Raw genomic sequence first — 26,124 nt, 5'->3', positions numbered from 1 at the left:
TAACAACGATTTCCTCTAATGATAACCTTATTTCCTTTTGCAATTCTGATTTTTTTTTAGATAAGATGTGAATGCTTGTGTTATTTTGATTACTCGGACTATTATTCTCATCTTCGGTGTTATTAGCACGACGTTTCGGTTGCTGCAACCTGCAACCTTTATCGGATGTTTTTTTTTATATTAAGGAAAAGAAGGTTAGCTCTCCATTAAAAGTATTCCAACCGTGAGTTTTAGGGTGGGTCCGTAGATCATAAAGAAGGTTCAACTTTCAGGGGTTACTAAGATATTTTTTAAAGGCTTTCCTATGACTCAATTTTTCGGGATATCTATACTAATTGTTAATATTAGTGTAAAAATGTTTTACAAAACAGAGGATACGTATTTTTGTTTAAAAAAAAAAAAAGCACAATGTAAGGGGGGTTACTCCAAGGTAAAATGAGTTTTTTTTTTGCGAATTACATTCCTTGGGCTACACATATATCATGTTTTTTTTCAGTGATTTTGTGATTAGGGGCGTCCAAATGCAGTTTAGTTCTATGCTGGGATGACTAATGCTGTTAATATTGTGCTGCCCCTTTAAGTTTTTTGATCCGCCATCTTTTTTTTGTGTCCAGTATATCGACATCGTCCCATATTGGGGATTGGTTACTTTCTTTCTTCCACACATGTTCAGCTTGGACTGATTTTTCGATTTCTCCGCGTGTGGGAGCTTTTCGGTGTTCTTCCAGTCTTCCTTTGAGGGCGCGGCATGTTTCACCTTTTGCCACATTTACATGAAATCTCAAACGCAGATTTTCGTCATGAGTTTTTCAGTCGTGGGGTTAACATGTATCAGGCATTTTCTGAGTGTTAAGTTGCTCTTAAACACTGTCCTAATATTATATCGACCGCATATATATTTTTTAATTTTCCAGATAAGCCCTTCGAGTATGGTTTGCAGACAGTGGTGGGTTTTGGGGTGGTTCTTTTCTCTTGTTTAGAAAATCAAAAAACTGGATAGGTAACTTAGACTTCGTCCGTTACACATCTATTTCCATCTAGTACAACAAAAGTGTAACATTTAGGAAAAAAAAACCAAAAACTAAACGGTCTAGTTTCAAACAAGAAACTAGAAACAGATAACAATTAAACACACAACCGGGTAACACCTGGCCGGGTTATCTAGTTTGTAATAATTATATATTTTCGTGAAATTCTGATTAAACTTCTATTTCTTCTTTATTTCAGAGCACTGTACCGACTAAAACAGAAAAGCTGGACACAGGCCCAGAACTGTTCTAAAGGTTACGGACTTGTTCCAAAACAGATTAAACTGTGCAGGCAGCACTTGGATATTATGAGTACCGTGGTTCATGCGTCTCTGCTGGCATTCGAGACTTGCCAAGAACAATTCGCTAACAGGAGATGGAATTGTTCTTCGATCAATAAAGTGCCACAACTCACGAAAGACCTGGTAAGAGGTAGGGTATTTGATTCTGTTATTATTCATATAGAAATGTATATTGAATTCAGTTTTTTTTTTGTATTACAATTGTTCTATGTTTTATACCAGAGTTGAAGTTTGTAATGAAAAGAAACGTTCAATACTGCGAGTATTTTGGAATCATATCTCAGGTATGCAAAACTACTGAAGCAAAGAAAAATGTCAAAAAATGTTCGAAATATTCAGTTGCCTACGAAATCTGTTCGTATTTGTCATTATTTAGTAGGTTATAAAACCAAACCAAACTCGCCATAGTTTGTTTGGCCCAAAAATGCAGTCCGATTATCAGTGACTATTTAGTTGACTATGAACATATACTTGTTATGCCAGATCTAAAAATATTAAAATAGGCATGAAATCGTTAAGAAGCGGACTTCTCAGTGGAATCAAAACTGTATTATATATATATATATATATATATATATATATATATATATATATATAGATAGATAGATAGATAGATAGATAGATAGATAGATAGATAGATTTACATTCCAAAATCCAAAGATTCATTTTTCATGCAAAACAGCTCCTCCAGCATATTAACATTTCGGTATTATTTATTTTCATGTCCGTTTCTTTAGACAGAACGAACAGATATTTATTACGTCAATACCGTCTCTTTTTATGCATATGCGTTTTAGAAAATTTCCAAATTCTTTGCTTAGATATAAACAATGCATGAAAATATAATGCTGCCAGAGGAAGAAAATCATATAAAGGTAAATATCGTGTGTTTGTACTGCATATATACGACATTTCGTTTTGATTACAAATATATTGGGCATCTCGTATATCTTGTGAATTACAAAATACACAAGTGGAAGCAAAGTAACTTTAACAGCTTACTAAAGTATTTCCCAATGTACCTATTCTTGCGATCTTTTATTTTCATTTTTCATTTTTTATTGAGATTTTTATGATTTCTTCTGCTCTGCTGCACGGAATTGGAAAGTGTGAGTTATCTAGTATCAAGTTGACAGATTCTTTTAGGGGATGGCGACTACACAACGAGACATGATAGACTATGTAAGTATCTCCACTGAACCCTCTGTAAAAAAATTAAACATCCAATGTAGCAGTAAATCCTGGAAACATCAACCTGAAGGAACAGTTGGAAAGGACTTATATACCATACATTACAACCATGTAATCCCTACAGACACCTACCTTGAAAATGCTGCTGTGAAACCTAAAATTGTTATATGGAATAAGTGAGAGAGAGTAGCAACCTTGGTTGAAGTGAGTGTTTGTAATGATGGAGGTCTGAACAGAGCTGAAAGAAAGAAACAGACCAAATACCAATGTCTCATGTATGATATGAAAAGAAACTGGAAATTTAGAGAGATATCAATCACACCAGTTATCATAGGTGCCACAAGGCTCATGAAGAAGAACTTGAAGTCTTACCTTACTAATATTCCTGGTGAACCAAGTGTAAAAAAGATTCAGACAATTTCACTTAAGGGAAAAACGAGGATACTAAAAAGAGCTCTCGGTTGGTTTCAGTAAAAAGCAGGGCAATGTTGACAGCTGGTTTGGCTATCCCATACCCAGCGTTACAATCTTCAAACGAAGAAAAAAAAGTAAGACAGACCACTTGTAAAAGGTTGATCCTTCGGTGTATTGCTAAAATTTAATATTGTCTGTAAAAAATCTTTAAACATTAACACTCCCGGTGTTTACTCTTTATTTAGAATAATCTCGTTTTTCTCAATGCAATAATTTTGAGCCACAGCAGATCTGTCTCCATTTGACACGGTCAAAGGCTTGAATTGCGTGGAGACAGGTTCTACATGTACTTTTTGCAATATCACTTTCGAACTTCTCGGTTAGTTTTAGTTTGTTAGTTCTCGCAACATATCCGAACAATCGTCCGCGTGAAACCTTTTTATCGGATATAATAAAAAAAATAATCTTTACGTACACATACACACATACTTTGAAAATGCTGCTGTGAAACCTGACATAGTTATATGGAATAAATCAGAGAGAGTTGCAACCTTGATTGAAGTGAGTGTTCCTAATGATGGAGGTTTGAACAGAGCTGAAAGAAAGAAACGGGCCAAATATCAAGGTTTCATGTATGTTATGAAAAGAAACTGGAATCTTAGGGAGATATCAATCATACCAGTTATCATAGGTGCCACAGGGCTTATGAAGAAGAACCTGAAGTCCTACCTAACTAATATTCCTGGTGAACCAAGTGCAAAAGAGATTCAGGCAATTGCATTTTAGGGAACAACGAGGATACTAAAAAGAGCTCTCGGTTGGTTTCAATAAAAAGCGGGGCAATGTTGGCAGCGGGATTGGCTGCCCCATACCCAGCATTACAATCTTCAAAGGAAGAAATTTTTTTTTTTAAAAAGTATATATATATATATATATATGTATATGCATATATATATATATATATATATATATATATATATATATATATATATATATATATATATATATATATATATCCCCAAAACCTCTTGTGATGATGGAGGAGAGACTAAAACTTGCTGCTATGGTTTGCAAATGATCTAAAATAACAGCAAGGGGAGACAATTCCAAATATTTCGCATGTTATATTTTCTTCCTTTCGAAATATGGTACGATATCTCAAGTATCAAACACTCTTTACACACTGTGAAATTGATTTATGTAGGAAAACCAAAGAGGGAAGACATAACATATGAAAATGTTCGCAATCAAATATCTCCTTGCTGCTATTTCAGATCATTCCAAACTATTGAAGCAAATTTTAGTCTCCCCCTCATCAAGGCAAAGGTTTCTTTCGGAAATATCAGACATTCGGGAAATATCAGTTAATGCATATGCAAAACTAGGAAAACAAATGACTTTGATTCAAACATTTTATGGCTGCGAAAAGTGCCAAAAATACGGTCTGTATGATAAACAATTCCCTTAATGTGGGACCGAAGGGCAAATGTCACAAAATCCACTACACAAACCAGGTCATTACCTTTCCAACGAGCTTTCAATTTTTAAATTCTGATCTACAGTCGTTGAGATTTTGAAGTTATAGCATTGTCAAAAAGTGTGTGTATATATATATATATATATATATATATATATATATACACTCGTAGCCAAATTTAATATTTAAATGCTCATATATGTGGTTCTATGGGACGAAACTACACGGAAATTTTCAGGCTATTTAAAGATTATAATACTATTCTATGGTGAACATTTTATGACAATTGGTAAACTGGAACCTATATTTTAAAACGAATAAATTATGCCAAAATTTGCCTACATATGTATATATAGTGTCCTGGCAGACCAGCTACATGTTTGCTGTTTCGGTTGTCTTCCATGTTGCTTTAACAGGCAACTAATATATTCGGATGCACAATATGTATATATATATATATATATATATATATATATATATGCGTACACACATGTACACACACACGCACACACACACACACGCACACACACACACACACACACACATATATATATATATATATATATAGTAAAAGTCTACTGAGTTATTCAATTTAAGCGTTAACATGGTAAAGATTATTTTATACATAGGTTTTGTAAAAATATACATTACAAATTGCATCGAATATGCTTCAAAACAATGCTTAAAATAAGCTTAATAATTAATACGTTATATCAATCAGAGAGTATTAATATTTTTTGTATTCCATGTCGTGTATGCTTACATTTCTAATTTAGTTCATTAAATAAAATATGAGTATGAACAAAACTTCCTTATTTTTTTAAATGAAATGGTTTATATTTACCTTGTTAAGTACAAAATTCTTTGATTAAAATCCAATCTTTTCTAACTTCGAAATGTTATTTAATGATTCAATTTATATCCGTATAGGGTAAACCCCCGGGATGCAGCATTAAAATAAGTAACAAAATAGAGTACAATACATAATACCCATGTATATAATCAAATAACATAAATAACACTGTACGGCGAGGCAAATACCGTAACCAAGAGCCGAGAAACCCGTACCCCACATTGTAACTTGAAAGCCGTATCCTGGGGGCACCGTATACGGGGGTTTTGCTGTATAGTTTTTACTTGAAAAATTATAGAGGTTTATCTTGCTAAAATGAAAATTACGTAGATTTTTTAAAAAAAATTATTTAAATGTGATTTTACTAATAAAATATGGTTTCAAAAAGGCTCGGTAAAGATAAAGTGAATATTTATTTTTAGAGAGCGATTTACGTACTTTAAATCTAGCCAATGTATCGAAGATCAAGAATTAACGAGAATAAAAAACTGCATAAGTATAAAACAACGTAATGGTTTTTAGCTAAAAGTTTCTTTTTGTTCGAATGTTACATATTCAATATATATATATATATATATATATATATATATATATATATATATACATATATATATATATATACATATATATATATATATATATATATATATATATATATATATATATATATATATATATATATAAGGAAATGTATAAAAAAGAATACAGAAAGTATAAAAGTTTATAACTTTTCTTTATTCGTTTTCAATTGGTGACGTGCAGGAATACAAAATGATATTATGAAAAAAAGTTTAAAAAATTTACGAAATTTTCGACGGATCTTCCAGTCTTCATCGGTGTAATGTATATATATAGTAATTTATAATATATATATGGCGATTAAGCTACACTGAATATTCGGCGTTTCATCCACTCTAGGATTCCTCAGACTTATGTGCTTCCTTTTTTAAAATTAAATATGTTTTTCACTCTTTTTCAAGATGTCTTTTAATATGTTTTATTAATCATTTGTTCATATTATATATATATATATATATATATATATATATATATATATATATATATATAACATATCAAATGAGAATCTGAACAAAAATGGAAAACATACATTGAAGACATTGGAAGAGGTCTTTTAAAAGGCATGTTCCCTTTACTGTGCTAGAGTATCTTGTATTGAACTATGTCTGGACTCTTCTTGCAACATATATGCTGCTGCACCTACAATTTGTCTCTTCTTCTTAGACAAGGTTTAAATCAGCGTCATGATTCTCATAATTCCCACACTATCAACACAGCTGAATCTACTGACCAATCGCCGCACATTTGCCTACTTGTGCATGATTTACATGTACCTTAGTCTTACGAGCTCTGAGGAACGTGCATTTGTACCCACGCCGAAAAAAATTAATATAGCAGCAAAACCCTCACGCTATGCTGGAAAATTCTACTCTAACACTTTGTTCCCTCGAACTGTTAGCTTTCTCCCTTTTTCCTACCTTTTTATGTAATTTGAACAGATATGTTGCTGTACAACTCAATACAATTCCCTGTTCGACACAATTATAAATAGTGCTCCCTTACATTGCAAGTTTGAAATGCTATTCACAAATTACGAATTAATGCTACATAGCCACATAGCCAACAGCACACAAGGTTTCGTGTACTTAAGAGATAATTTTCAGACATTATTTCATTTGTGGTTAAGTTGTTATGAGAATTAAGCCATAACAGACACAACATTGGACTGTTGTCTCCAAGGGAGTGATACTCGGTATGACAAAGATATCTGTGGGTTATTTGTAAATTTAACAATTGCATATATATATATATATATATATATATATATATATATATATATATATATATATATATATATATATATATATATATATATATACATAAGAGAGAAGGAGAGAGGGGGGAGGGAGATAGATAGATAGATTCAAGTATTCACAATACACTATGTGTGTTTACACGTACAGATATATCTATATATGTATATGTATATATATATATATATATATATATATGTATATATATATATATATGTATGTATATATATATATATATATATAAGAGAGAGAGAGTGGGGTGAGGGAGAGATAGATAGATAGATTCAAGTATTCACAATACATTATCTATGTGTGTTTACACATACAGATATATATATATATATATATATATATATATAGTCATCCACATACAGTACTGTTTCGCTGTTTCACAGCTCATCAGTGCGGCTAGACAGGCAACTACCTCAAGCCAGGATTGAAACCCGACCGTTTACACGGCAGTCAAGGCTTCTAACCATTACGCTATTGGCGGCTTGAACGAGTAGTGAGTTTAACGATGTTTTGATATCGTCCGAAATACCTCCGCTCGATTTGTTTACACATGCATACTCTCCCTGTACGAGTGTTTATATAAATATATGCATGTGCTGAAATAACACAAAGATAGAACACCCCCTCCCGCTCTGCACAGCAAATTATAAGAAAAAAAGGTTACCCATCATCACTTTGTCCCGAACGTTTCAGCAGTTTATGATTTTTTCACAGGGAAACTTCATTTTTTTTTCAAAATATCATTGAGGTAGAACATATGAGCTATACTTCTATCAATCTATCTACATCTACTGCTTTTGTAATTATTTTTTTTATATCAGTTCTATACAATTTTATATATCTTTATACTTTTCCTTTATATTTTCCATCGTCTTATTCTAAATTTTTATCCCGTTTATTCTACAATGTGGTTATCCTTGTACTATATTCATTTATATCTATATATTTTATCTTTTTTAAAATTCATCTTTTTACCATTTATTCCTTTATTTTGAAACGTATTTCTATTATTTTATTATCTATGCTTCGTTTAAATTCAAAACTGTAATTACGATACCCTTTCTAATATATATTGATCTAGCATAAGTCCCCTATTTCAAGAACCCCCCTTCCCTAGTAGTGAATAATAGTAAAAGAAAAATATAATCCTCCTCTATCGCATAGTCCACTGTAGTTTTCCACCTCCCTACCCAACAATTTCAATATGTGTACATTCTCCTTTCACGCACAATTACTCCACTCTTAATTTAGCCATTGCTAAACGTCGCATCACTAATATGTTACCTAGCTTCTTCTCTCCTCTTTTGATTAGAAGCATTAGGATTCGAAATACCATGGTATAAAAAGTTTTCTAATCCTTCACATGTAATCCTCTTTATTAATTAAATGAATAAACTTTACTATATATTTTAATATCGTCGTTTTCTTGTTTTCATATATATATATATATATATATATATATATATATATATATACATACATACAGGGTAGGGCAGAGTCTCTTGCTTGTAGGTTTTAATTTATATTCCAAATAAGGTTGGTGCTTTGCCCTAACCAGTGTGTATATATATATATATATATATATATATATATATATATATATATATATATATATAGCTACTTCATTTACTCACATAAATTTAATATACGAAAGTATAGATTCATGCGTAAACTTTAAGTATTTACTTCAAAAGTGCCCAATACGTAGGTAGAGCTAGTAAGTAATTTATAAAATATATATGGCGATTAAGCTACACTGAATATTCTGCGTTTCATCCACTATAGGATTCTTCAGGCTTATGCGCGAATTTTGTGGTTGCTTCTTGTTTTTATATATGTTGAGGATTTCTAGTTAGCCAATCAGCTTCTAGTATCCACCGCGCCCCCTCCTATCAGCCAATGGGCATGCATTTTATCGAACAAAGGATCTGTTTTAGAACTAGGTTAGTGGTTTAAGGTAGATCTTTTCCTTCCTTTTTTTATATATATATAAATATACCTATGTGTACACACATACATGCACATATATATACACACACATATATATATATACATATATGTGTGATCGTTTATGTATATTCATGTTTATTTAATTTATTTATTTGTTTGTTTTCTATTGTTATTGTTAGTTTTAAAAATATTTTGTATCGCTCTCCTAGAGTAAGTTTTGTGAACACAGTATTTTGCTATTTCTCGTCTACAGTTTAATAGATTTTGAGGTTCTTCAAAGTACAGGATAACAAATTTTCCATGGAAGCATAATTTACATGGGTCGTCTTAATGTCTGCACGTGGTAGCTTGTCTCATTATTTCCCATTCGACTACCGGCGAATGTCCGCTTTCTTTGAGTTCCTAGTATTTATTCGCTAATGTTGTTTTTATACGGTGTTGTTTATTTAAAAAAAAAATAAATAGTGGATGAAACGCAGAATATTCAGTGTAGCTTAATCGCCATATATATTTTATAAATTACTCACTATATATATATATATATATATATATATATATATATATATATATATATATATATATTCTTGGCAGTACTTCGCAAACGAAGATTCTATGACGGGGGTTTACCACGTCGACTGCAGGCATGCTTGGTGCCAACGAGCCTGATACGGGACAAGCAAATTTGGCCACAGCGGCTGCAGTCAAAAGTCACGTTAAGGGTAGCTGCTGAGGCTTCCCAAATCTTCCTCCTGCAACGCTTCTCCCGCACATTTTCTCTGCAGGAGATCTCAAAGGACGCGACAGCCTGGTGGACAGTACATTGCCAGGGAACACGGTCAGCAGCGAGAGCAGACCACAGGAGGTGGTCAATGTGGCAGTAATCGAGGGACTTCTTCAGAGAGTCTTTATATCTTTTCTTCGGTGCCCCTATGTCACGACGACCAGTAGAGAGTTTGCTATATAGGATTATCTTGAGCAAGCGATGATCGTCCATTCTGGAGACGTGCCCGACCCAGCGTAGCTGTGACGTCAGCAGCATGGCCTTGATGGATGTGATTTCCACCCGCTCGATTACCTCAACATAAGTTACATTGTCACTCCAGTAGACGTTGAGAATGATGCGGAGACAGCGCTGATTAAAACGCTCGAGGAGTCGTAATTGGTGGTGGTAAATTGTCCAGGATTCAGAGCCGTACAGGAGGGTAGAGAGTACTGCGGCTCTGTACACACTGATTTTTGTGCAATTTTTAAATGTCTGTTTCTTCAAACTCTGTTGTACAATCTGCCAAAAGCGCTGTTTGCTTTGGTCAGTCTGCTGTCTATTTCTCTTACGAGTTTGGCATGTGATGTGATAGTACACCTCGGGTAGGTAAACTGGTGAATGGTCTTCAGCTTTGTCTTGTCAATGGTGACGTGGAGAGGGCGGTACTCTACCCGAGGAGCTGGTTCGTGGAGAACTTCCGTCTTTTTCAAGCTGACTCCGAGTCCGAAGAGATGGGCAGCCTCTCCAAAGCAGTATGTGAGGCTCTGCAAGGCTGTTTCGGTGTGAGAAACAAGGGCAGCGTCATCAGCAAAGAGGAGGTCTCGGATCAGTTGCTCGAAGGTCTTTGTGTGGGTTGGCAGCCTTTTGAGGTTGAGCAGACTGCCGTTGAGGCGCTAGCGAATGTAGACAGAATCGTCATCGTCAAGATCTCCGGTCGCCTGCTTGAGAATCATGCTGAAGAATATGCAGAACAGAGTCGGTGCCAGAAAGCATCACTGTCTTACGCCATTGACGTTGAGGAAGGGTTCTGAGAGGTTGTTATTTACTCTGACCTGACCGTTCTTGTTTTCAGGCAACTGAACTGTCATGTTGAAGAGCTTGAAGGGGAGCAGTCGAGGCGCTCCAAAATCAGCCAAAGTCCCTTCCGTCTCACTGTGTCAAATGCCTTGGTACAGGTCCACAAAAGTTACGTAGAGTCCTTTGTTTTTGTTCACGACACTTGCAGTTGTCTGAGGACGAAGACCATGCACGTGGTACCCCTGTTTGCTCTAAAACTGCATTGCGTTTCTGGGGGGTGGTCTTCTGCTATGGAAAGTATCACTGTTTAGGAGCAAACGGGCAAGGATTTTACCTACGATGGAGAGCAGGGTGATCCCCCGATAGTAAGAGCAGACTGACATTTCGCCCTTGTTTTTGTACAAGGTAACAATGACTGCATCACAGAGGTCCCGTAGAAGTTCTCCTTTGCTCCAAACAACAGACAAGGAGCTCATGGTGCCTGCTATGCAATGCTAGACCTCCATATTTCCAGCTCTCTGGTGGAATCCCGTCGATTCCTGCCGCCTTTCCACTCTTCAATTATTCTATGGCCACATTGAGTTCTTCCATAGAGGAAGGTTCATCTAATTCCACTTTGGCTGGCAGACGCGAAGGATTGATGAGTCCTGACTGACCCGGTCACCTCTGAAGAGAGTTTGGAAATACTAAGACCAACGGTTCAGGATAGATGCTCCATCCGTGTGATGCGTCTGGCCGTCCCCACTACGCAGTAAAATCTGTACGCGGTGCGTGGGGCCATACACTGTCTTGAGGGCTTCATAAAAGCCTCTATAGCCAGCAGCGTTCGCATGCTGCTGTGGTCTTACTGCGAGGTTGGACCACCACTCGTTCATTAAGATTCTAAGCTTGCTGCAGATGTGACGGAAGACTATTCCCCTCAGCGGACAAGACGAGCGAGCCAAGTAGGCCCAATGGGCTGATCTCTTCCTCTCTAACAATTCCCGTATTTCTTCATTGTTTTCATCAAACCGATCCCGATTCTTTTTAATGGAAATCACAGGACTTCTTCAGATGTCCGCAGGATGGCTGTTTTCATACTAATCTTGTGAAAATCCCTCGACTCTGTCGAAAGTTTTAGGCAGACATGCAAGCATACATACATACATTTATATATTGGTAACTAAAAAATTTCTACCCAAACCGATTAAAGCGCTTACCTTATCTCTGAATTCCCTTTGTGTAAAATTTCAAATGTTTAAACCAGAAATTGTCTGGGTAATTTGGTAGAGACCGCAGCGGTCAATTTTTTTAAAAATTTCGACCACTGTTATGACCGCTTAACATTTTTTGTTTTGTACTCAAATCAAGTTATTAAGTTAGACCAATGTCCAAGGAATCTATATCTAAAATTTCAAGTATTAAGACCAAATACTGGCGGAGGAGTTTGGTAGAGTTCTCAAAAGTGAAATCGTTGAACTTTAACCCCTTAAGAGCAACATTTCTAGTCGAAAACAAATAACAAAATTTTCTCAAATCTCAGTACCCTGTATATCAAATTTCGAGTCTGTAGACTGAAAATTGACAGAGTTATTGTGTCAGGAAATGAACACAGTAAGACAAACACACACACTCAGACACTTTGACTTTTATATATATACTAGCATTTCAGCCCGGCGTCGCCCGAGTGTTTTGAGGTGTGTGTTGAGCAAAAAAAAAAAAAAAAAGGTGTTAGTAGGAAGGCAGGCTTGAACCCGTACCGTGAAGGAGGAAAATTCAGTGTAGCTCAATCGCCATATATATTTTATAACTTACTAACTAGCTCTACCTACGTAATGAGCACTGTTGAAGTAAATTCTGAAAGTTTACGCATAAATTTATACTTTCGTATATTAATTTATGTGAGTAAAGTAAGTATAATATATATATATATATATATATATATATATATATATATATATATATATATATATATATATATATATATATATATAACATTAAGTAATTAAATATTATGTTTACAGGCTAACATTTTTCCGGTTACGTGTATATCTAACTCGCCGGTAACACGTTTAGAATCTTTCCTCTCAAATCTCATAACTTGTTATCTATACCATTTAAAGAAATATAAGTTGTTGGTTGGTTGGTTGTTTTTGTTTTACAGCATATAAACCCTTTTCAGGTTATTTACTGCCCAAATCCAGTGATTTTGAAGAACAATTTTTTAATAGAATATATTTTTTTCAAGTCGGTTTCTATTTAACCCATAGTTAGGACCCTAACAGGTATATCCGGTCCGCGTCAGAGTTGACCCAGACGCAATGTCAACAATAGGGTGACTCCACACTTCCTAAAGCTCGCAAGCTGGATCCTCAACATCAGATATAGTTTAAGGTCATACCCCGGACCCTTCTCATGATAATGAGAATATAGGTAAATATACTGCAAAAAAAAAAAAACATATATATATATATATATATATATATATATATATATATATATATATATATATATATATATACGTGTGTGTATGTATGTGTGTGTTTGTATGTATATATATATATGTATGCATATATATATATGTATGCATATATATATATGATGATTGCAACGTCTTGTCAGACGAGTACCCCTCCCTCAGACATTTAAAATCCATGAGCCCAAATGCCTGAGGGAGTATCTATACAAAGATGATGTTACAGAGTCTTAGCTTTGTACGATAGCTAAGTCTCTCTCTCTCGGTTCAAAATGCTGAGATTCAGCAAAAGCAAGAGGAAAGTAGCCAGAAACAAATTAAACTGCAGACCAGCTTAATGCGAGTACTGGTCTCCCGCTTTATGGTTTTTTACATCAGAGATTTGCTTCTCCTAGAAAGGTTGCCTTTACCACGGCTTACGGGAACCCTCTCCACCCCAATACACATATACACACACAAATATACACGGTGCAAGTTGTACGTTGACCCAGTTGTACGTTGACCCAGAAAAAGGGTTTATTCGCCCTTTATATATATATATATATATATATATATATATATATATATATATATATATATATATATATATATATATATATATATATATATACATGTATATATACACGTATATTAAACGTTTGGACAGTATCGATCCTGGCTTAAGTATTTCTTGTCAGCCACACTAGTGTGCTGTGATACAGTGAAATACTTCTGTATGGGGATAACTCTTTCTCACTCACTCTGTCTGTGTATATATATATATATATATATATATTTATATATATATATTTATATATATATATATATATAGAGAGAGAGAGATAGATAGATAGGTAGATATATAGATAGATATATACATGCATACTTATTTTGAAGTTCTACTGTCCTGGCGTGTTTATTTAACGCTTTCCGTCTCCAAAGTTTATGTACAGGCTAAAAGGAGAAATATCTGCATCCCACCTGCCATACACAACCAAATGCGCCAATAATAGGTGTCAACTTTGAAAGCGATCTACGCGAAGCAATTCATGTACGTTTAACCAGGTCAGTCATTTGTCATGACGCTATCCGACTAGGAAACATATCCATTCGAGTGTAACGCGTCGTTGTATCTGGAAGATGTGTATGTGTATATTTCACCTGTGTAAAATAAACTAAAACAAGAAAAACACAGTTGCATCGCTTTTATCTGTTTATTTTTTCAGAAGAAAAAAAACAAAACAAAACAAAAAATTACTGGAGAGGATTGGAGAGAGAGAGAGAGAGAGAGAGAAAGAGAGAGAGAGAGAGAGAGAGAATGGGGGGGTATTGAAAACAATTTAAGTTAAATAATTATTCCATTCACACCAAACAAAAGAATCCGGAAATAATACCTTGTCTTATTGTGCTTCAAGGACGAAGAAACAGTGTTTTGTAGGTTAGGGTTATTTCCTCCGTTTATTATTTTGTTGTTGTTTTTAGCAACCTATACTCGCACAAATTTCTTTAAAATTGCACTATTCGCGCTGAAAGGGAAATGGGCATATATTATTTTAGATACGTCCGTTAGTTTGTCATGCATAATCAAATTCAAATCAGGCAAACGCCGCTAAATGAATAAACCAACATTAATAGAGAGTTAAATGCAATTTGCAACATTAATAGAGAGTTAAATGCAATTTGCATCAATAAACAATCTGAAGTTTTGATGATAATTTATATCCTGTGACAATTTACAGGTTGTTCAAATGTGAAAAATCACGAATAAAATAGACTCCTCTTTTTCTTGCACTGAAAGGAAAGCTATGGGGGTACGCATAGAAAGGATGACGGTGTACTCCAAAAGAATTCCATTTATATATTGCATACATAATGACGACTGTGATGATCATTTTATCATCTTATAATACGGAACTGAGACATTTATGCCACAGTTCTTGTTCCTATTTATAATGCCTCCACACGGGACAGTTAGACACCAGGGTCGTTTTTTAATGTGGAAAAAAGGAACAAAAAATAAAAATCGTCTAAGTCGTGAAGGATTTCTCTTCCACTAACAGGGAACAAGAAATTGAAGTGTATCATCTGAAGAACAGATACCACACTTTGATCTTAACCCACAGGCCAAATTGTTATGCCACAGTTCCTGTTAACACAGATAGAGGGGAGATACATTATTGATGATGGAGGAGGCACATTACTTGGAAGGGTGTTATACACAGTTCATTTACAAGATGGTAGACAAAACACATTTACGTTTCAGTTGTTGAATGACGATACGAAGACAAACAGTTACAAAATATAAATGGTGATTTCTTTAATCATCAGCCGGCTGATAGATGACTCAGGAATTCAAGTTTGTATGGCTACATGGTCAACAATTCGCCTTTAAGCCCATCTGCCTCACTAAGTCGCTATCCGACTCTCGTCTCTAACTGACTCTATCACTCTCGAACTTCGAACCCTGTCTCAATATATTGAGAATTTCCTTTCCTTATTACGGAAGAGGTGTGGTCAATCAATGTGACTTTATCCCGTTGCAATTTACCCGTGCCCTTTGCACATATACACACCTCTGATAAACAAAAGAAATCCGTGAATTAAATTTTATCATTTAACGTATTTGTTAAATAACATTTTCAACTTTGTATTGTCCATTCTTTTAACTGACATTTTGAATGTCCAGTTATTTCTAAAAGAATGGACAATCGCTATATCTTTGACATGGATAATATTTAGTTATTTGCGAGAAGAATTCCAATCGTTCGGCATTCCTAGGATTTCAATATCTATTATCTTTTGATACTTGCCTGCTAGATTCGATTCTAGCCGTTTCCTAATATTATTTTCAAACTTATCTAGTTTTTTTTTTCTTTCGTACTGAGGTCTGTCACTTTTAATAACACATGGACGAACACAAAGACTTGAAATTGGCGTGGGCGTGAAATAAAACTAATCAAAAATATATATTGATAGTAATTATTCTTCGATTTAGTTCTGTGAGGTGGGGAACGAAACCGGTTAGCTGTCTTTTTCACTTTTCATTTTTTTAAAATAAATTATGATTAAAATAATTCGTATTTATTTAGCTATTATAAAATTCTGTACTCCGAAAAAGATTTTCATATATATATATATATATATATATATATATATATATATATATATATATATATATATATATATGTGTGTGTGTGTGTGTGTGTGTGTGTGCGTGTGTGTGCGTGTGTGTGTATATATATATATGTGTGTGTATGTGCATTTGTTTCTATTGTATCGAAAGATTGTGCCTCGTTTCTATTGTAATAGTAACCGACAAACACCTGGGCTGAATCAGACAGGATCGCGACTCACACCCCCACAGGACTATGACGACCACAAAACTAGTGCCGCTACACCTGAATCGGATACATTACATCTGTATTATTTTTCTAAGCTTTTCTACCCAGGGTACAATGTACGATGATGTCTAAGCGGGTGGGTAGTTAAAAGAAACGGGTGACTGCCCTCGCTTGACCTGTCATTTACACTCTGAACCTGGCGCGTCTACTAGTGGGTGAGAGCTCATTCACACACGCGTGCGTGCGAGTGAGTGCTTCTTGAAATGAGGAAGTGGTTTCTTTTCTACTCGCACATAATATGCAAACCATTGTACCTGTATTATGTGTAGGTTCGAAATGATAATCATAGACATTATTCTCGACCAAGAAGTCGAGTCTAACGATATCGCATCTTTCCCCACTCCTCTCTCACTCTCTTCTCTCTCTCTCTCTCTTTCTATGTCTCTATTTGCAGTATGTAATCCAAAAATGTTTTAAAAAGTTAAAATAAAACATAAGAAAACATTTACATTGAGGAATATGATAGTTGTACACTGTAAGTTTAAATGTATTCACTTCCGTCTCACAACAGGAAGATGCAGCACAAGGTCAAGAAATTGGGGAAGAACAGCCCAACTTCAGCTAAGAAGGGGTAAACTTACTCCGAAGAAGAGTGGCAAGGCCTGGGAGGGTAGATCTCTGTGTGTAAGTTCGTTCTCTATTGTCTCGAAAACGACTGGGTATTTTTTTTATAAAACCATCACACGAATTATACTTTATGTCCCTGGCAGTGTTCTTGGAACGGTTTTGTACCGGATTGTCTTCGATATGATTCTGTAATTGATATTCGGCATAATCGAAAGAAAGAACAATCAAGCGATTTTGACCAAAGTTAACACCTTACACAGCGGAACATCACAAGAGCATTTGAGAAGTTCTATTACAACACAAGCCGAAAGGTCTGATATACAAAATCAGCAGTAGGCTCTTTGGTATGACCGGCGCGCGTTCGGAATGAATGTCTCCGTTTAAAACTCAATTGGACCATGCTAATTTACTCTTTAATTTTAAAATCAAATTCAAGCTATTAGTCTCGCATATAAAATCCGGAATAGATTCTTTGATATGACAGTGGCGCGTCTGAAAGGAATGTTTCTGTTTAGAGAACAATTGAAGCATGATACTTGATTTTGCATTTTAAACTTTCATTCAAGCCATTGTATATACAAATATTTTTTTTTAAATCAACAGTAGGTTTTCTCCGGTATTGTGGACTAAATCATGGCGCGGAGGCATGTGAAGCTTCTATACTAAATAAATTAAATACCTAAGCTAAAACCATTTAAGTAGCATTAGCTGTGCGTGTTGGGTTGTCGCGAAATAGCGGAAGAGTTAGGGTACTAAATATCGTTTTGATATATTATCTACAATAAGCGACATACGAGATGCCTTCAATAAGTTTCCAGAATTTTTTCGTATTGCCACTTTTATTGATATAACACACATGAAAATCTAGTATCTTTCAAAGTAATTTCTTTCGGCTGCAATGCACTTGTTATAACGGGAAGACCTCATGGAAATCTTCTTGACTGAGCGTGTCAATGACCCTCGCCACAACAGCTTTCATCTGGATTGTCTCATAACGATAGCCTTTAAGATTTCCCCTAAGTCACAGGGAACAAGGTCTGGACGATCAGAAGGCTGAATAACTTTCTTAATGCCTATCTTGGTCAAATAGTCAGTGACAAAGATGGAGTCGTCGAAGCACTCTAGGGACACACTTCGCACAAATCTTCTGCATCTTAAGTTTCTCGCGAAAAATTGTGTGTACAGTTACCAAACTGGCGTTAAACTGTGCACTTATTGTCTCTATAGAAACATCACGGTCCTTATCCATGGAATTCTTTATTTTGGCCAATCAACACTGGTATACTGACTTCCTCACTCCTATCACACCTCTCATCATCCCTCACAGGCTCCCTGCCTTACTATACTCTCTTATGCCACTCAATACTGATTCGGGGTTCATACAAGATGGTTCAAAAGCAATCTGAAGCATTCTATTCGTTTCTGTGGAATTTTTGCAAAGTTTAACACATAATTTTATTGCATATCGTTCTTCTAAAGTGTCCTCGCGCCTTGATTGCATTTTTGAAATTCACCAACTAAGACAATCAGATTTTCATAGGATGTATTCCAATTCCTGTTCTAGCTGTTTATTTGAACCTGAAATCATAGCAATTGGCCAATCATCATAATATGTATAGCAATATGATGCTAAATTTTCAAGTCTACGACAATTTTAAATGTCCGTACAAAAAAGTATAGAAACTTATTTAAGGCACCTCGTATGTCAGTTTTAGATCTCCGTCTACTTTGATTAGACTAACAAGTTTATAACAGGTCATGCAATTGTGGCTTCCATACAAAAATACACGCAAAAAGCCACTCACAGTTGAGTGTTTGTTGAGATGGATGACTTCCATTGCGCAATGGACACTATTATGATAGGATTGAATATAAATAGAATGAACACACTTTGATTACAGTTCTAGATAACGTACTTGGTGAAATTCAGTTTCCAGGGTTTAAAGGTTTAACCCTCAACGCGGGCAACCCTAAAAAAATATAATTCCGACTTACTTAGTATTTTTACCAGATTATGGCTGATAGCGTGCTACCACCGTGCATTAAATAGATGGTTCCGTTCGAAATCCCTTGTAGATTCCCGAGTTCGACAGAAAGATTTACGAGTTCGACAAGATACAGCTGGAAATAGTCGAAGGTTACATCGACTGAAACGTTGTGACGTAACATTGAAGACGAGAAAAGTATTCCGGGAATCTAAATAATACGACGCTTTGATTACATAGTAAAACGGTGTATACTAAGTATTTATTGACAGTGCATTTTTTATACGACCATAATGTAGCATACAGAGAACCAGTGCCATATTAATGTTTTCCATCGATCGACAATTTGTCCAGGGACATGTCTTTTCATATTAAGGACAAAAAATGGAGCGGCCATATTTTACAATGGTGTTATGAATACGAGTTTTTACTGTGAATGTCTTGCAAGTGGGGAACCAGAGATAGAAATGCGTCGCTCACATTTCAGACAAATAACGACAGAGTAGAGAAAGACTAGCAGTGTCTCTTATGCCATAAAAGGAGTAAGAACATATGAGAACACCATCCACTAGATTGCGAAGTTGATTTTGTCTAGGTAAGAAATATACTGTGAGCTGCACCTCCCAGATGTGTCAACATTACTTCTTCTTAGGACATATCTGAGAGTACTAATTAAAAAGTAAGTGGTAACAAGTTACAGGATTAAATAATAAAGGGAGGGAGTGTTCATAGTAAGGATGCATTACCAAGCAGTGGATGACGTTCGCGTTCCCTGTGATATATATATATATATATATATATATATATATATATATATATATATATATATATATATATTCAGGCAAACATTATAAACAACAACAGATATGCCTTGCTTAATGATTCTTTTTTTTCATTTTTTCGATCTTTCGTAAGATTTTTTTTAACTTCAAGATAGAAGGTATTTACAAATGCTCCATGGTTCACACGAGCGCTTTCGATTGTTTCTTGAATCATCATCAGTTGGAGATAAAATATTAAAAATAGAAGTGAAATGTATAGTTACGAATGAATAAAGAGAGTCAATGAAAAGTCGATTAAGATATACATTTACGAGTGATAAAAAAACTCGATTAAAAATTAGGATGATAAATGGCAATGTTAGTAAAACCAGTCGTATACTGGTTATGCTAAACATTTCAGCACATTATTGCTACTTTCAAAATTAATGCTATTTATAGATGGGTGGTGGGTATATATATATATATATATATATATATATATATATATATATATATATATAGTGCTTCAAGTATTTTTAATTTTTTACAATTACTTTCACGTTGCAAAATCCTTGTGTTGCCCACGAGGACCTTTCTAAGATTAGAGGAGGACATGGAACATTTGTAAATACCTTCCATCTTGAAGTAAAAAAAAATCTTACGAAAGATCGAAAAAATGAAAAAAAGAATCATTAAGCAAGGTATCTCTGTTGTTTTTAATAATGTTTGCCTGAATGAAGGAATACTGTCTAAATACACTAATATATATATATATATATATATATATATATATATATATATATATATATATATATATATATATATATACCTTGTAAAACCCAAAAATAACGAAGTGCAAGCAGGTTAGGAATATTCCTTTATTTCTTCATAGAGCACTGCTAAAAACGTTATGTTACCACGTTATTTTACTAGACTTATATGTGACAAAGAGAGTAGAAATGATTATTACAGTTCAAACTTTCTCACTTTTCTTTATTTTTCGTAGACGATTTAATCGGGTGTCGTGTATTTTATAAATGAATTCAATAATTCAACCATTTTCTAAAAGACCTTCGCAACAGAATTTATAAGTCTTCTACAGTAGAACTTTGTGATACGATGATCCTAGGATACGTTTTTTTTTCTAGTAATGATGTAGAAATACGATGTTTTTTCCAGCACCTGGTTATGGTATTTTCCTCGCATTACGGTTTTATTTATAATGTCATTTGATTATATACAAGTGTATTATATAGTGGAATGTATTTTGTTAATAATTTTAATGCCGTATCCCGGGGTTCTACTGTATTTTAAATTACGAAGGCCAGCTAACCATAAAACGCTTCTAAAGGAGAGAAATATTATTTTCAAATTAAGTATAGTTCCTGTTTATCTACCTCTCTATAAAAAATGTGGTAGACACAAGGTAGGTTTTCAATATGGAGAAAATATAGCCTCCTGAAACTGCAAAGAAAATTATAAATTGAATCGTCGAGGACATCTTGTTTTCTACTAGATGATAGAATATATCCAGTGCTGTATCAGAACAGATATTACACTTTGTTCTGAACTAAATGTCCACGAAAAATGATTATTAATTGCTTTTTTTTTTCTTAAAAGGTCATGATTTCAGCTATAGTTCATTCTTGTTTTTTTATTATTATTATTATCATCATTATTATTCGTTTATTATTCGTGTTTTATTCGTGTATTATTCATTTATTATTCGTCTACCTATTTATATTCTTATTCGTATTCTATTCATCCTTCTTCTGTGCGTTCAATATGCTAAACCTGTAAGAGGTCTCATTATTTAGTCGTGAGTCAGGAAAATTAACACCGTTCACGTCAGTCATGTCGCGCCCCTAAAACATAGATTAATGTCTTTTCGGTCTTAAGAACACCACTGTACAATGACAAGGCGACAAAGTTCAATCTATAATATCGCCAACCAAAAGCTTTTGTAAATAGAAAAGCGATAAAATATCAAATAATAAAATCGATCTAAAATCCCATATCTATGAAGATGGCTTTTATTAATCGATGAATTAAAAGAAATCGGCAGAGGACATTAATAATTTGAAATGACATATGCTGGAATCAGTGCTGAGAATTCTTCGTCCATTAGAGGATAGGATTTGCGTAAATGTTTGCATACGGATATTTTTAACTTAACAGGTGAGCGCATAACAATGTTCTGTACTGTTTTCGATTTTAGATATTTGCAAAAGAGCGCGGGCGATCGTATGGCGGCTATATACATATACCGAACCGTGTGAAAAATGACGTCACGGTAAGGCAAAAGAAAAAAATCTATAAAAAGGAGAGAGTGCATTAGAGAAAACGATCACGTTAGAGACGTTGATGACGTTCGAAATGATGTAAGAGATCAGAAATGAAGAGCAAGACCACGTTCTATTCTTTCTCGAATAGAACGTGGTCTTGCTCTTCATTTAGTCGGAAATAAATGTTGTTAAAAAAGGAGTCGAGTTATTATTTGTACTATATTCCTTACAACATACTCTATTACAAGGTGTTGGCCTCCGAGTGTCCACATATTAACACGCGTTTAAACACGTAAAGCATTAAATATTGAAGTTAATCTACAAATGGACCGAAATATGTTTGAATGTCTATAAAAATTACAAAATAAATAAATAATAATGGGAATCGTATGATTCCCCAAACAAATCTAGTATATATCGTAACATCATGCCACCTTCATTTGATGCAAAAAATTAAATTGAAAAAAATATAAATTTGAGCCTCGTGCCGGACTGATAAAGTCGACTTCCTGTCTTCGGGCTGTATGTTAGATGACCTTTATTTACAGGGTTAAGCTCAATGTATAAATGACGTTAACTTCCGGTTATCTACGTTTGTTTGAACGCAGCACAGATGGGTGCCCATTCGTTTGGCATAAATGTACAGAGTAACCATTTCTCTACAAGGTGGTCTCTGTCGTTCACTGACTTTCTTTTATTTCTCTTCAATATCCTGTAGGTCCACAGCTCTCACACTAGCACATCTTAAAGGAGGCTCCAGTACGCCTGATAAGAGATGTTTTTTTTTGTTTTCTCAGTTGCGCTAATTCGTTTGTTAGGCGCATCAGACTAGAATCTACTGGGTCCACAGCCTTAAGTCTTTTTAGTCTATCTTTCCTGAATATCTTTCTATATATAATAAGGTGTCATGCCTGCCAAACTGCATACGCTATAAATAACGTTCATGTTGCATGCATTGATCTGGCACACGAAGGGGAGGGGCGTACTTGTTGCAAAGGGAAACTTCACAATTTCACAAGTTTATAGAACCGTTATGTCAAGCGAAAACATCTAAAATGGGAGATAATATCTTCCATTCTCTGCCTTTTAACAAAATAAATATGTTGCTTGTGTCTCTATTGTGTCGTCAGGTTCATAGTTGGTGTTCTACGAAATAATACCCCGTCTCCTTGCAAAACATTCACAACAAGAATCCGCCTAACTAGAATCGCGGCAAAAAGTTTCTGTCTCTCTGTCTGTCTCTGTCTGTCTGTCTGTCTCTGTCTCTGTCTCTGTCTCTCTGTCTCTCTGTCTCTCTGTCTGTCTGTCTCTGTCTGCCTGTCTGTCTCTGTCTCTGTCTGTCTGTCTTTGTCTCTCTGTCTCTCTCTCTCTCTGTCTCTCTGTCTCTGTCTGTCTGTCTCTGTCTCTCTGTCTCTGTCTCTATCTCTCTGTATCTCTGTCTCTGTCTCTCTGTCTCTCTCTGTCTCTCTCTGTCTCTCTGTCTGTCTCTCTCTCTGTCTGTCTCTGTCTCTGTCTGTCTGTCTGTCCCTCTCTCTCTCTCACACACCTCTCTCTCTCTCTCTCTCTGCTCCAAAGTTTACGCGAAACTGTCACAAATAAATTTTCTTTCCTGCAGCTTCTCATCTGTGGAATAACATACAACGAAATAGTTTCAAACCACTAAAAAATATAGTAATTTGCAAGTTTAATGTAAACCAATTCTTGTTGCGTCATCCTCGCGAATAAGCAATTTGTCTCAATAAACCTTATACACATTTCTGGAGTCATTCGCGTTTTGTCGCGCATTGTCCAACTACGATCTACTTCACCCAAATTTTCAAATGGTTACCAAACTTTAATAATCTGTGACCCATAATGAAAACAGACAAAATAAAATGCTTTTAAAGAGAAAAGGAAATAAATTTTATTTTCCAACGTTTTAAAATCCTGTCCTTTCCTAGTATGATACGCGCTTTAAATTGTCCATTGGGTTCCTTCGGAAAGCGGATGCTACTAAGGATATCAAATCCACAAGCGGTTCCCAATCGCACACGTCTCTCGTAAAGACGAGGTTACTTTAACAAAGATTTTGTAGGGTAGTGTCGTTGTCGTAGCATATGAGGCGACTAGCACTACCAAATGAACACACATCTGGTACTGTGCAGACTTTAGGTCGCCTAACTAAAGCGATTTAACAAGATCTAATGTAACTTAGAAAACATTTGTAACGTTGTTGTTCTCTTTAGAAAGACCACGTCAGTCCGATCTCAATACATGGCATCAGCCACATCTGGCTCCCAGTGCAAGACAGCAGACAAACGGATGTCGTAAATCTCCCAGGAACGACTACCATTTTAACAAAGTAAGTCTCTTAGAAAAGGTAGTCGGAGGGTAGTAGACTCGCGGTGTAATAAAGCGAAAATTTTAAATCCCCTCGTGTTTCTTTTCTTTTTCTTCTCCTTTTCTCTTTCTTCCCGATTTTACTCCCTATACATTCATTTGTGTTCGTGACGTCATACTCACACCACACTAAAAATATACGGATGCGACTAGGTTGCCCATTAAAATCTCTAAAACTATCTATAAAGAAATAATTAAAGGCATCATATTATATATTATTTAGGTGGAATTAATTGGGATGAGTATTATTTATTAATTTTATTTATTGCGGACTATTATCCTTATCTTTTTCTTAGTTGTTTCACGACGTTTCGGCCAACTTTTCCTCTGGCTTTGTCAGGTGGTAACCGCGACGGATAGGAACTGTGAATCTCCTGAATGCATTCACTGTAATTACTGCCTTCTGTAGTTGTTGTCGTCTCACTACGATTTTGGCCAAGTAAGTATGTAACTTGGATTTCATTTCAGCAGCTTCGTAACTCGAATGTCTATTATTTACTACTGGAGACCTTAGATTCCATTATCGCTGTTTGTTACAAAGAGGGACATAATTACTGTTTTCTGGGCAAGAATCTAGTAATATATCACATATCGTTTGACCTTGAAGTAGCGCTTTTAACTCCTTACATCAAGTGGCTTCATTCTTTGTCTGGAGCGATTTCCATTAAAAACATCGTATTAAATTAAGTAGAAAAGTCACACAGAACGAACCATTTGCAAATTAACTCATCATCAAAATGTTCTCAATGACTAAACGGGAATAAATATTTGTCTGCAACCGTTTAGCAGTTTCTCAAAATTAAGAGTCGAATTATTTCTTCAATTATCAATCCTGGCCAAAGATTCGATATTCATTTATTTCCTAGGAATCAGATTATTCACATAGGTTTCCCCGATATATTCATAGTGATAATTTATTCTCGAAATAAATCGAATACTTATTGGCTATACTGTGTGAAACTTGCCAATATCTTAATGAAAGTATTTCTCTGGAACGAACAGGATGCGAACGTGCAACACCCAGGTTGTCAGTATGTGACGCTAACAAATTAGCCACCGTCACCTGCACAGGACAAGGCACATTTCTTATGATGTTTTCATTTTCATGTTTGAGAATTATAACGCGATCTTTTGTTTGATTTTTTTTGTTTAACACATAAAAATTAAAAACACGCCATATGAATAATTTTTAAATTTATCAAACTAGCCGGCCTGACCTTGCATTGCCACAAAGGGTAATAGTTTGGTGGGGTTATTTTAAGCAAGTGACAAAATGCTACACAATAGACTATGAAAACATTAAACCGAAATTAATTTACGTGACTGGAATATAAAAAAATTGTCAAATAAAAACAGTCTACTTCATCTGCTCCAAAACAAAACATAATTTAAATATCCACCCCGGGGCAATGCCCGATAGTATCGTAAGAAAAAAATAGTGTTCTATTCAACGAATACTTCATTTTTCATATG

At 34.9% G+C, this 26,124-nt stretch overlaps 1 protein-coding gene across 1 annotated transcript in view; it reads left to right on the top strand.

Annotated features, from left to right (window-relative positions):
• The window catches only part of LOC145291450 (protein Wnt-11b-2-like), a 490,311-nt gene that overhangs the window by 229,357 nt on the left and 234,830 nt on the right, over positions 1–26,124 (top strand). The window contains exon 2 of the mRNA XM_080137307.1: positions 1,228–1,460. Within this exon, the coding sequence (XP_079993433.1) occupies positions 1,228–1,460 (233 nt within the window). The remainder of the gene's footprint in view (positions 1–1,227; positions 1,461–26,124) is intronic.

This window comes from Euprymna scolopes, chromosome 12 (genome assembly GCF_053919585.1).
Source record: "Euprymna scolopes isolate OS-2025 chromosome 12, ASM5391958v1, whole genome shotgun sequence".
NCBI classification, from domain to species: Eukaryota; Metazoa; Mollusca; class Cephalopoda; order Sepiida; family Sepiolidae; genus Euprymna; species Euprymna scolopes.
Note: the sequence above shows the minus strand (reverse complement) of the source record. Positions and strands in the feature narration are given on the sequence as shown.